Source organism: Oncorhynchus gorbuscha, linkage group LG10, assembly GCF_021184085.1.
Source record: "Oncorhynchus gorbuscha isolate QuinsamMale2020 ecotype Even-year linkage group LG10, OgorEven_v1.0, whole genome shotgun sequence".
NCBI lineage: Eukaryota > Metazoa > Chordata > Actinopteri > Salmoniformes > Salmonidae > Oncorhynchus > Oncorhynchus gorbuscha.
The window spans coordinates 66,664,342-66,677,153 of record NC_060182.1 but is presented as its reverse complement, the minus strand read 5'-3'; the positions used below and the strand labels follow the sequence as shown (position 1 = coordinate 66,677,153).

The 12,812-nt window shown below is 43.7% G+C and overlaps 1 protein-coding gene across 1 annotated transcript in view; it reads right to left on the bottom strand.

The window, feature by feature from the left end:
- LOC124046379 (low density lipoprotein receptor adapter protein 1-B-like) overlaps positions 1-12,812 on the bottom strand; it is a 62,216-nt gene that overhangs the window by 24,670 nt on the left and 24,734 nt on the right. The window contains 2 exon segments of the mRNA XM_046366699.1: positions 2,459-2,575; positions 2,578-2,603. Of these exon segments, the coding sequence (XP_046222655.1) occupies positions 2,459-2,575; positions 2,578-2,603 (143 nt within the window).

The following is a 12,812-nucleotide window of genomic DNA, read 5'->3' as shown; positions in this document are numbered from 1 at the left end:
CAACTTTGATGTAATGTCCTTAAAACAAGTCAAAATGAGGCTCAGTAATGTGTGTGGCCTCCACGTGCCTGTATGACCTCCCTACAACGCCTGGGAATGCTCCTGATGAGGTGGTGGATGGTCTCCTGAGGCAGACGTGGACTAAAGCCTCCGCCAACTCCTGGACAGTCTGTAGTGCAACGTGGTGTTGGTGGAGCGAGACCTGATGTCCCAGAATTGGATTCAGGTCTGGGGAACGGGCGGGCCAGTCCATAGCATCAATGCCTTCCTCTTGCAGGAACTGCTGACACACTCCAGCCACATGAGGTCTAGCATAGTCTTGCATTAGGAGGAACCCAGGGCCAACCGCACTAGCAAATGGTCTCACAAGGGGTCTGAGGATCTCATCTTGGTACCTAATGGCAGTCAGGCTACCTCTGGCGAGCACATGGAGGGCTGTGCGGCCCCCCAAAGAAATGCCACCCCACACCATGACTGACCCACCGCCAAACCGGTCATACTGGAGGATGTTGCAGGCAGCAGAACGTTCTCCACGGCGTCTCCAGACTGTCACATGTGCTCAGTGTGAACCTGCTTTCATCTGTGAAGAGCACAGGGCACCAGTGGCAAATTTACCCATCTTTGTGTTCTCTGGCAAATGCCAAACGTCCTGCACAGTGTTGGGCTGTAAGTACAACCCCCACCTGTGGACGTCGGGCCCTCATACCACCCTCATGGAGTCTGCTTCTGACCGTTTGAGCAGACATGCACATTTGTGGCCTGCTGGTGGTCATTTTGCAGGGCTCTGGCAGTGCTCCTCCTTGCACAAAGGTGGAGATAGCGGTCCTGCTGCTGGGTTGTTGCCCTCCTACGGCCTCCTCCACGTCTCCTGATGTACTGGCCTGTCTCCTGGTAGCGCCTCCATGCTCTGGACACTACGCTGACAGACACAGCAAACCTTCTTGCCATAGCTCGCACTGATGTACCGTCCTGGATGAGCTGCACTACCTGAGCCAGTTGTGTGGGTTGTAGATTCAGTCTCATGCTACCACTAGAGTGAAAGCACTGCCAGCGTTCAAAAGTGACAAACATCAGCCAGGAAGCATAGGAACTGAGAAGTGGTCTGTGGTCACCACCTGCAGAACCACTCCTTTATTGGGGATGTCTTGCTAAATGCCTATAATTTCCACATGTTGCCTATTCCATTTGCACAACAGCATGTGAAATGTATTGTCAATCAGTGTTGCTTCCAAAGTGGACAGTTTGACTTCACAGAAGTGTGATTGACTTGGAGTTACATTGTTGTTTGTGTGTCCCTTATTTTTTTGAGCAGTGTATACGGATTGTGGACTGTGGAACGTTGTCCCACTCTTCAAATGGAGGGAGCTGGAACACGCTGTCGTACACGTCGATTCAGAGCATTCCAAATATGCTCAATGAGTGACATGTCTGAGTATGCTGGACATTTTCAGCATCCAGGAATTGTGTACAGATCCTTGTGACATGGGGCCGTGCATTATCATGCTGAAACATGAGGTGATGGCGACGGATAAATGGCACGACAATGGGCCTCAGGATCTCATCACGGTATCTCTGTGCATTCAAATTGCCAAAAAGTGAAATGCATGTGTTTGTTGTCCATAGCTTATGCCTGCCCATACCATAACCCCACCACAACCATGGGGCACTCTGTTCACAACGTTGATGTCAGAAAACCCCTCTGCCACACACGTGGTCTGCAGTTGTGAATCCAATTGCACATACTGTAAAATTCTCAACAATTACATTGGAGTTTGGCTTATGGTAGACATTGGTAAACATTAAATTCAGCTCGTGGACATTCCTGCAGTCAGTATGCCAATTGCCTCTCCCTCAAAACGTGGCATTGTGTTGAGTGACACAAATGCACATTTTAGAGTGGCCTTTTATTGTCCCCAGCACAAGGTGCACCTGTGTAATGATCATGCCGTTTAATCAGTTTCTTGATATTCCCCACCTGTCAGGTGGATAGATTATCTTGGCAAAGGAGAAATCGTCATTAACAGGAATGTGCACAAAATTGGAAAGAAATAAAGTGTCAATCACCTCTGGGACTCTGTCCTGTGTGCCCCGGGCCCTATATACGCCCCGGGCCCTATATACTGTGGAGCTGCCAGATTTAATAACAGTACACCTTCCTGTTACTGTACAATACACCTGGCCAGAGCAACACTCGGATGCATCACAACTAATTGCATCTGGGTTAAATGGCTGTTGCAAAAGGTTGGCTTTCATGATGGCGACAACTTGAATGGGAAAGTAAATGGGACTGTTTTATACTGTGGTGGTAGGGGTATCGGAATAGATCAATCCACTGTATTAGGGAAAGTTGTCAAAAGACCCTTTAGAAGGGGAGGTTTTTGTTTTTTGGGGGGGGGATAGGGTGTAGAATGCCTGGGAAGGTCAAGTGTGTAGAAGGTCAAGTGTGTGTGGTGCTGACCGTGGTCACAATCCTCTTGACGGCGGCTGCGGAGAGCTCTTCTCCTTTGGGCTGCTCCACCAGCGTGACGCCCAGGTACTTGAGCTGGAACACCATGCCCTCCAGCAGGGTCTCCCGCGCGTGTCTGTCCAGTTCTCTGGCAGCTCTATGGAGAGGAGAGGGCACAGGTCAGAGACCGGTACAGGTGACCGGTCAAACAGATGGCCCAACACTCTTCAATCTACAACATAGCTGAAAGGTAACAACAAAAAGGTAATTGAACTGCACTATCATTTGTGTGACCTTTATGTTAGATTTGGGGGGGGGGGGGGGGGGTAGTAGTAGAGAAGCAGACCGTCTCTAGTAGTAGTAGAGAAGCAGACCGTGTCTGCCAAACCAGTCATGTATCCAGACATTGGGCAAATACAACAGGACAAGCTTGTCTTCTCCATTTAATAACCTTATCAAAAAGGTAAGAATCAGAGTCATTTGTCAAAAGGCTGCTCTCCCTACATACACTGAGTGTACAAAACATTAGGAACAGATGCTCTTTCCATGACAGACCAGGTAAATAAAGGTGAAAGCTATTATCCCTTATTGATTTCACTTGTTAAATCCACTTCAACACTTTGTGTGCCATTCTGAGGGTGAATGGGCAAGAGAAGAGATTTAAGTGCCTTTGAAAGGGGTATGGTAGTAGGTGCCAGGCCAACCGGTTTGAGTGTCAAGAACTACTCAACAGTTTCCAGTGTGTATAAAGAACGGTCCACCACCCAAAGGGCATACAGCCAACTTGACAACCGAGGGAAGCATTGGAGTCAACATCGGCCAGCATTCCTGTTGAATGCTTTCGACACCTTGTAGACTCCATGCTCCGGTGAATTGAGGCTGTTCTGAGGGCAAAAGTGGGTGCAACTCAATATTAGTAAGGTGCTCCTAATGTTTTGTACACACTGCGTATACTGTAGCTGTTCCCTTCAAAATGTTTTTATGAAATTCAATGCGTGTCCTTTCCAAAGAGCATGGGTCCCGCGCTGCATAGCGATGACATTCAGTAAATCAAATATAACATTGTGAGTTGAATAGGAGCCCTGCCATTTCATTTCTTTCATCTTTCATCTCCAGAATGTGCTGTGAGCAGTACACGAGTGATTTCTCTCAGTCTCTGTATAATGCCAGATAGCCAGAGGCATTTAGTCACAGCACAGAACAACAGTTAGTTACAGCAGAGATGGCACGGAGCAGGACACAGGACTACTACTAGTACCCATACTCCCCCTCTCCCATGAGACCTCAGTCTCAGCCAAGGCCATGAGGGACCACCGCAATAGCCCAGCTATAGAGGGGCACGGCACACCCCTCCCTCTCTGGCTTCACTAGAGAGTAGCTGTGCAGGACTTAACAGGCTTCGTATTCACAAAATGCTTTAAAGCGCACCATGTTTAACTACACTGACTTAATGAGCAGTCTTACAGGCCTAGTTCTGCAAAGCTGGATGGTACGCTGTATCTAAATTCATGTTTCAGAGACGAAAGAGGAATGACAGGGGTTGTTTTGCACAGCTTTCATTTACTTTTTTTTTGTTTAATCATCCTGCACTTCCTTCCTCAAATCAGTAACATGTTAACATGAAAAAGATCTGTATCAGAAATGAAATGGAAGAAAATTACAGTTGATAGTGGCAGTGATCTCTGAGGAGAATTCACAAGCACCAGGGGTGCTCCATTCTGTCAGTTAGAGACAACTATGAAACATGTCCACGGCGGGTCTCTGGCGGTCAGTGATATTTCCTGTTGATCTGGAGGTCATCTGGCCAGAGAATCCTGTTTTTACAGCTGCCATGTTCTTACAGAGCCATTCAGCCAACTGGAATAGGTCACTAGGTTAAAATCATGGTCAGACCTTCAAAGGTAAACCCAAGGACTGGAATCCATGTAGGTTATATTCTTCAATGCAAAAGGTAAAAGGTTCAGATTGTTATGCTTTCACCCTTATTAAGCCAAAGTCACATTCTACTAGGGCCGTCCGATAAAAAAAAAAAATCTTGGGTCGACCGAGAGTTGTCTGTTCTTTCGACCAATCGATTAGTCTACATTTTGAAACGTGTATTTTTCCATAAAGAAAAATCCTAGGTGTTTTAATTAGTGATGCACCGTTATGACTTTTGGGCCGATATCGATATTTTCCTTTCCAAAAAAAAAAAAAACATACCGGATATTTAAATGTTTTGCGGCCTTTTAAGCATTCTAGTACAGTTAAATACAGTGGGGCAAAAAAGTATTTAGTCAGCCACCAATTGTGCAAGTTCCCACTTAAAAAGATGAGAGGCCTGTAATTTATCATAGGTACACTTCAACTATTACAGACAAAATTAGGAGAAAAAAATCCAGAAAATCACATTGTAGGATTTTTAATGAGAATTTTTTATTTTTTATTTATTTGCAAATTATGGTGGAAAATAAGTATTTGGTCAATAACAAAAGTGCTGCAGTGCTGGTCATTAAAAACAAAAGCTAGCTCATGGATGCAAACAATGTTCTTCACCAAAAACATAGCAAAGCAACAATCTGTTTCATTAGCTATAGTTAGCTAGCTAACTATATAGCTCGGTGTCCTCATCTAAAATAACCCAAATTTATAAGACAGTTCTCATTTGATTAATGGTGGTCTGACCATTATGTGAAGCTAGCCACAATAGTGGACTTTGCGGTTAGCCTTCAAAGTAAAAGTATGTCATCGACAGTGATGCAAATGAATACAAATAGTAGAATTATGCGATATTTGAATATATTATGCTAAAGGAGGTTGGCATGTTATATAAAATCAACAAAATACTTAATTTGACAAATCTTTTGAAATCACACTGGATGTATTATACTTTAGAATTGCATTGGGGGCATACTTATTTCACTGTACAGCCTTAACTATGGATTATGGATCAATGACATGGGGTATCAGTCTACTCAGTTACACCCAGAGAACATTAGCGTTGTAGCTCTTATTGCGGGACTGAAACAACTGAATTGAACCACATTTATTGTCAACCTGTGTTTATTGAACACTATTGCAGAGGAAAAACAATCATGTGTGGATGTTTGAGTCTGATAATGCTGAGAAAGACGTTGGGAAAAAATGACTTGGGTATTGAGTAGACTGATACCCCATTTCATTGATCCCCAAACCTTGATCCCCCAAACCTTTAGGTAAAGCTGTACAGTGCAATATGTCAATACAAACAAATAGGCTGACTGGGGAGGTGATTTTACACAGTCACAGTCCCGCGATAAGAGCGACAACGCTAATATTTGCATAAACTCTTCACAGTTGTTCGGTGGGTGTCACAGAGTAGACATAACCCATTTCATTGCTTCACATTCTAACCTGGTTTAACATGATCAAATCTAAATATGGTATGATTCCACCAATTGTAACCTTCTGCATCACATTTAAATAGGTACTTTTATTTTGAAGGCAAACTTCAAATTCCACTATTGTGCCTAATCCTTATTGTGGCTAGCTTCACAACATAACCCAGTCCAGTAGAGCCTCACTTCCCAGACGAAACTAGCTCGCTGCTTATAATGCTAGCTTTGGGCAACAGGGTTAAGTAGCTGGCTAGCTATTTATTTTCATGAACTGAATAGGCAAACAATACTTACTCACAAGGATTCCTAAATCATTGCTAAGAATAATGAAAATGACTGCAGTGTCTTCTGGTCATTGTTTTCAGGCTGGTTGTGTTGGTGCTAGCTAGGTACCAAACTAAAGCTAGCTATCTATCCCAGAAATTGCGGTCGAACAAATAATGCTTCATTACCAACGTGGTATTGTAAACACATTGTTCGTGGCCTTTGCAGACTTTTTTTGTACAGCTTTGACAGTGCTACTGATATTTGTGGTGGCGCTTGGCTTGCACGTGCAAATTCAGAACACACAACATTCTATAATAGAACTGTTATTTGAAGTGACAAATTAGAAGCTTATTTAACGCGTCAAATAGTGTTATTTGAAAGTGTTTTGACATGCATCTTCTTTGACACGCAAAGACCCAAACGGCGTTCCATATTATGTTGTGAAGCCAGTGACACTGTGTAACTCTGAAAAATAGCGCGTTTGACATGGTAGTGTATACCGGTGCTCAACCAGTCGGCAAAAGCCAAGATCACCCACGACAGAGAACGGTTGATTGTCAAGGGCAATGAATTCCATTATCATGGCGTTAATGGATTTTGCCTTTGAGTGGTCTAGTTGAAATGTTTTGACCATTTCAAATGACTGCTCGATCCACACAGCAGACATTGTGCGCTAGGTTAGGAACGCTGTCTTGCACGTGTATCACAACATTTAACGTCATGTAGCTTTGACATCGGTTTTGTACATCAGCGTTAAACTAGACATCGGGCCGATACAGATTTTAGCTAATATCGGCCGATTCCAATACGTTCACCGATATATTGTGCATCCCTAGTTATAATCAAATCAACTACATGCACTGAGCTTGTCTGATGCTTTAAGTGCACTGTTTTGATTAAATAATTAAGACACACAAATAACTAGACAATCCGACTGCAATTGATTTGATTGTGCCTGGCCGGGCTCAGACTTGCTGCGCTGTAAAAAAAAAAATGAAATACAGCTTTTGACTAGCAACGGTTGTCTCTCTCTCGTCCCTGCGGCAGCTACAGTGGTTCCTCCTTTAAAAAGTTGCATCATACTGCAGCACACACTGGGTGCATTCTGTGGCACGTCATTTAATTGTCAGCCATTTCTTCTGTTACTGCTAGTTATTGCTAGTTTGTCCACCAGAGGACATCTTTGAGAAGCATTTGATAATATTCCATATTGGCATTACCAGAGAATTTGAAACCTTTTTTTAATAAGAGTATATGCGATTGATTACGAAATTTGGCTTAATTAGTTTGATTCATATTATGGTGTTTCCATTCAGAGAAAAACGAAAGAGTTTCCGTTAAGATGGAAAATATGGCGCTGTACAACGATTGTTGGGAGTAGGCTACAGGATTGGAGGATTCTAAACCTGTCTATTTCGGCAAATTCTCACTGTGTATGTTTAGTTTTTTTCGGGTGTAACCGGTGTGAAATGGCTAGCTAGTTAGCGAGGTGCAAGCTAATAGCGTTTCAAATCGGTGACGTCACTCTCGCTAAGATCTTGAAGTAGTTGTTCCCCTTGCTCTGCAAAATAGCTGGCTTTTTTATGTCGGTTTTGGAGCAGTGGCTTCTTCCTTGCTTAACGGTCGTTCAGGGTATGTCGATATAGGACTCGTTTTACTGTGGATATCGATACTTTTGTACCCGTTTCCTCCAGCATCTTCACAATGTCCTTTGCTGTTGTTCTGGGATTAATTTGCACTTTTCACACCAAAGTACGTTCATCTCTAGGAGATCGAACGCGTCTCCTTCCTGAGCGGTATGATGGCTGCGTGGTCCCATGGTGTTTACACTTGCATACTATTGTTTGTACAGATGTACGTGGTACCTTCAGACGTTTGGAAATTGCTCCCAAGGATGAACCAGACTTGTGGAGGTCTACAATTTTCTAAGGTCTTGGCTGATTTCTTTTGATTTTCCCATGATTTCAAGCAAAGAGGCACTGAGTTTGAAGGTAGGCCTTGAAATACATCCACAGGTACACCTCCAATTGACTCAAATGATGTCAATTAGCCTAGAAGCTGCAAAGGCCATGACACCATTTTCTGGAATTTTCGCAAGCTGTTTAGAGGCACAGTCAACTTAGTGTATGTAAACTTCTGACCCACTGGAATTGTGATAGTGAAATAATAAATAATCTGTCTGTAAACAATTGTTGGAAAAATGTGTGTCATGCACAAAGTAGATATGATTGGTGATATAAAAACCTTGGGACCCAAATGCATAATGGATGCTCTACCTCCCCCTTGTGGTTGGCTGGAGCAATGAAGCCGTGACGCTGGGTCCAGCGGTGCAAGCTCGCAACTTTTAAAGGAGGAACCACTGTACCATCACAGAACATCAACAGTATTTGGAACAGTATAAACACTAAATTAATTATAAGTAATAAGAGAGGCTGTTCTAACGAGAAAAAAAGAAGAGATCAAAGATCAAAAACAGACAAATTTGTTAAATTGTTTATCCGACGTGGTTGCGAGGCTTAGTGCGCACGGAATCAGTAGGCTACTAAACAAACACTCAAACCGGCAACAGAAGCAGGATACGTCTCATGTCTGTAGATATATATGGAGGATTTAGGCACATTTAACAGTTAGGAAATTGATTATAGCCATAATTAAGTTGGGGATCCCAGTAACTTTTCTTAGACAATTAAAGCAAGGGCTGTTCTCTCGTCTCCCAACTCTGCTGCTGCCTCCGCTTTATAGTTTGCAACACCAATAACCTGGTTCAATTTGCTATTATGCACATAGCAACATGGTCTAGGAAAAGGTGCCAATTCAACAACGCACTGATGTTTCAGACCCACGGACAGCGACTGCTATCAAATGCTGGAGAAAGCACATTTGTTATAAAATAATATTTTTATTATTAGTGTTGCGCCATTCTCTTTAACCATATACAATTTCAGTAGCACGTCAGTGATGGACTGCCATCGCCACGGCATCCACAATGGATTAGTCCACAGGAGCAAATCATACAGTTGTCTTATAGACCATGGAAAATGTGTATATTTTTTCTACTGCTCGACAAAGAAATCTTGGTCGACCAACAGCCTATCGACCAAACAATCAACTAAAATGGGGTCAGCCCTATATTCTAGCAATGTAAAATGCCTAAAGGTCTAGCTTGCTACTCAGAACAGAACACTGTCAAGGTAATGACAGTTTTCCTTTTTTCAGAGCCAATAGCTTCCCAACTGAGACCACACGCACTCAAGGTCACTGATTTGAAAAGTGCAACAACGTGACTTTCCTTTAAAATGGAACAAAATGTGAGTGCATAAATCTTCAAATGTACAGTACACCCTGTTCTGAATGTGGGGGAGGAGTAGAAACTGGAAACTAACATTTCAAAAAGGCAATCTATAATACCCATCTCTTTAGTCCCCGCCCTTGGCGACCAGCCCTCAGTAAACACAGGCTTTGTCATTTTCAACCTCCTCCATCCATATCTCCATTTTATGCTAACCTAACCTCATCATAAACCCAGCCTTTCCAGTCCAGCTAACCGTAACCAGGGCTTCTAAGTGACTGAGTGAGGTTTAATGGTCTGTAATGGTCTTAATGTGAACCTAGACTTACCTTATAGGAGTCTGGTAAACGCCCATGATTGATGTCAAGAGCCCACAACCACCGGGCTGGTAAACGCCAATCTGACCGTGGGTCCTCCACTGATCCGACAATACACTTTGCACTAGGAACATAAAGAGACTATGTTCCTAGACATTACAGCATGAAACCACTAAAAGCTAATTATGCTCCCTTATTAGGTTGCTAAGCAGAAGGATATGGCCATTGTGAGAGTGATGCTTTCAGTTTTACAAGCAGAGGTATAGTCACTTAGCCTTATTAGTGTATTATAGGTGAAATGCCAGTCGAGTCTCATACATTCTGATAGGAATTTGACAGCTGATATGTGAACTTTAAATGGTGGCAGGTATCCTAGCGGTTAAGAGTGTTGTGCCAGTAACCGGAAGGTCACTGGTTCGAATCACCGAGCCAACCAGGTAAAAAATAAAAATAAATTTAAAAAGTAATTGTGCTTTTGAGCAAGGTACTTAACACTAATTGCTACAGTAAGTAGATCTGCACAAGATCATCTGCTAACTGATTAAAATGTTATTTTATACAGTAGGCTGAATTCACTGCACCACTGCTCATTGGGCAAGGCAATGGTTTCCAAGATAGGTAAAGCTACATTACGCATTGATCCGACCACAAGGGTCCTGAAAGCTAGTCCCTGAAAGGGCATCAAGCAGTCTGAAATTACAAACATCCTCCTAAAGAAGACATTTTCCACCAGCTGTTTCTTCCTACTCACGCAGCTGTCAGGTCAGACCAAAAAATAAAATAAAATAAAAAAATAAAATAAAAACATGCAATGAAGACTCAACCAGTTGAGGTTCAGTTAAGACCTTAGGGGCATTTCTTCCTTAAAAAAAATAAAAAAATCTCCAATTCCAATTCCTAGTAGAGGCCATTTGGGGGGGGGGGGGTTGACCAACAGTTCACTCTCCATACAGGACCTCAAGTGTAATCCTTTTCTCATGCCCCCCCCCCAGAACCATACATTTACATGGCTCTGCTCTTGCTCTGCCTACATCCCTTCCTCGCTCTTCCCCTCACACTCTGTACTTCTTATAGAAAACTGCAGGAGATAAATCAACTATCTAGCAAAATGATGTACCACAAAAATAAATTAAAATGTTCATGCCTAAAAGCAACAGAGTAATGGAGGGGCAATTTTCCACGTGTGCCAATTACTCCTGAAATAGCTACATTAAAGTACATCTACCCTTTGAAGCCAAACTCAATGTTCATGAGAGCGGGGTAGTGAGTGAGCTGGTGCTATTTTTATACACTAGCCTATACTCAGAGAGCTGCTTCGTATGGATAATTATCCCTTTCCATATTGTACCAGAGCTCCACAATCTCCTTGCGGTGATTAGTACTCTCTTCAAAAGGCTGTCTACGCTGTCTGGTCAGCAGCACTGCCTGTAAATGAGCAGAGCGCTGGAACACTGCTGCATGCTGGGAGGCCCATGCCGTTTGGCAGCATCAGAGGACCACAGCTGCTCCCAGAGCAGGGGACATAAAAACAGTCGCCTCGGCCCGTGATCTTCAAAGCCAAGCCTGGATAATGAAACAGTAGATGTCGGTGTGTATATGTATGGAAGCTGCACTCAGGCACTGGTGGGGTAGGTGTCTACCTCTGCTCTCATGGGACGACATTAAAAACAGGCCACATCGAACCGTAGTCTACATAGACAAGAGACCGAGGTGATGGGGGCTTGATTAAGAACAAGCCAAAAATCTCACACCAAAGCCAGCCGCTGTACAGTGCACGCACATGACTTGACCGAGGCATGTTCACCGACACATTCCTGTGTGCAAATCTGAGGCAATACATATGCTCCTCTGGAAAAATTTTAAACTAGGCCCTACTTGAATTACCAGGCACCACCATCATGAATTAACAATGAAACAGTTGCAGGAATACAAAATATAGAACCCCACTGAATGTACAGACAATTCTTCAAACAGTAGGGTGGCAGGTAGCCTAGCGGTTAAGAGCGTTGGGCCAGTAACCGAAAGGTTCTCCAAGCCAGCAAGGTGGAAAAATTTGCAAGGCAGTTAACCCCAAACAACAACTGCTCCCCAGGCGCCAATTAAGGCAGTCCACCGCTCTGATTCTCTGAGTTGAGTTAAATGAAGACACATTTCAGTTGAATGAATTCAGTTGTGCAACTGACTAGCTATCCCCCTTTCCCTTCCCAAAGACTCAGTGAACACTGTGTACAAAACATTAAGACCACCTTCCTAATATTGAATTGCACCTCCCCCTTTGCCCTCAGAACAGCCTCAATTCGTCTGGGCTTGGACTTTTCAAGGTGTCATAAGCATTCCACGGGGATGCTGGCCCATGTTGACTCCAAAGCTACCCACAGTTGTGTCAAGTTGGCTGGATGTCCTTTGGGTGGTAGACCATTCTTTATACACACGGGAAACTGTTGAACGTGAAAAGCAGCATTGCAGTTCTTGACACTCAAAGCGGTGCGCCTGGCACCTACTACCATACCCCATTAAAAGGCACTTCAATCTTTTGTCTCCCTCTGAATGGCACACACACACACACACACACACACACACAATCCATGCCTCAATTGTATCGTCGCTTAAAAATACTTAACCAGTCTCCTCCCCTTCAACTACACTGATTGAAGTGGATTTAACAAGTGACATTAGTAAGGGATCATATAGCCTTCACCTGGATTCACCTGGTCAGTCTACGTCATGGAAAGTTAACGTTTTGTACACTAAGTGCATGTCATAACTGTTAGAAGTCTGAACCAATTCCAGAGTGTCTCCCGTCACAGCAGAAATAGAGCTGGTCTGGTACCTGGATCGTGTGGAAGATGCTGGGTTTTGGCAGCAGTGAGAGAAAACCAGTGAATGGCTCTGAATATCAAAACCGATGTGTGCCAGCGGCTGCAAACGGTCTACCAGTAGGCCTGTGTGTCTGTCAGTGGTTGATTCACAGTGTGTGGAAATTCCACCCATCGGAGGTCGCAGTACTAGTGGGAAGCATCAGTGATAAGTGCCCTTAGCCGCCCTTTGAGCTTCTGTAGCTGTAACACACCTTTGATGTGGGACCGGAGAACAGGGCAGAGAGCTTGTGTTTAGAACAGGAGCTCAGACTCATCTGC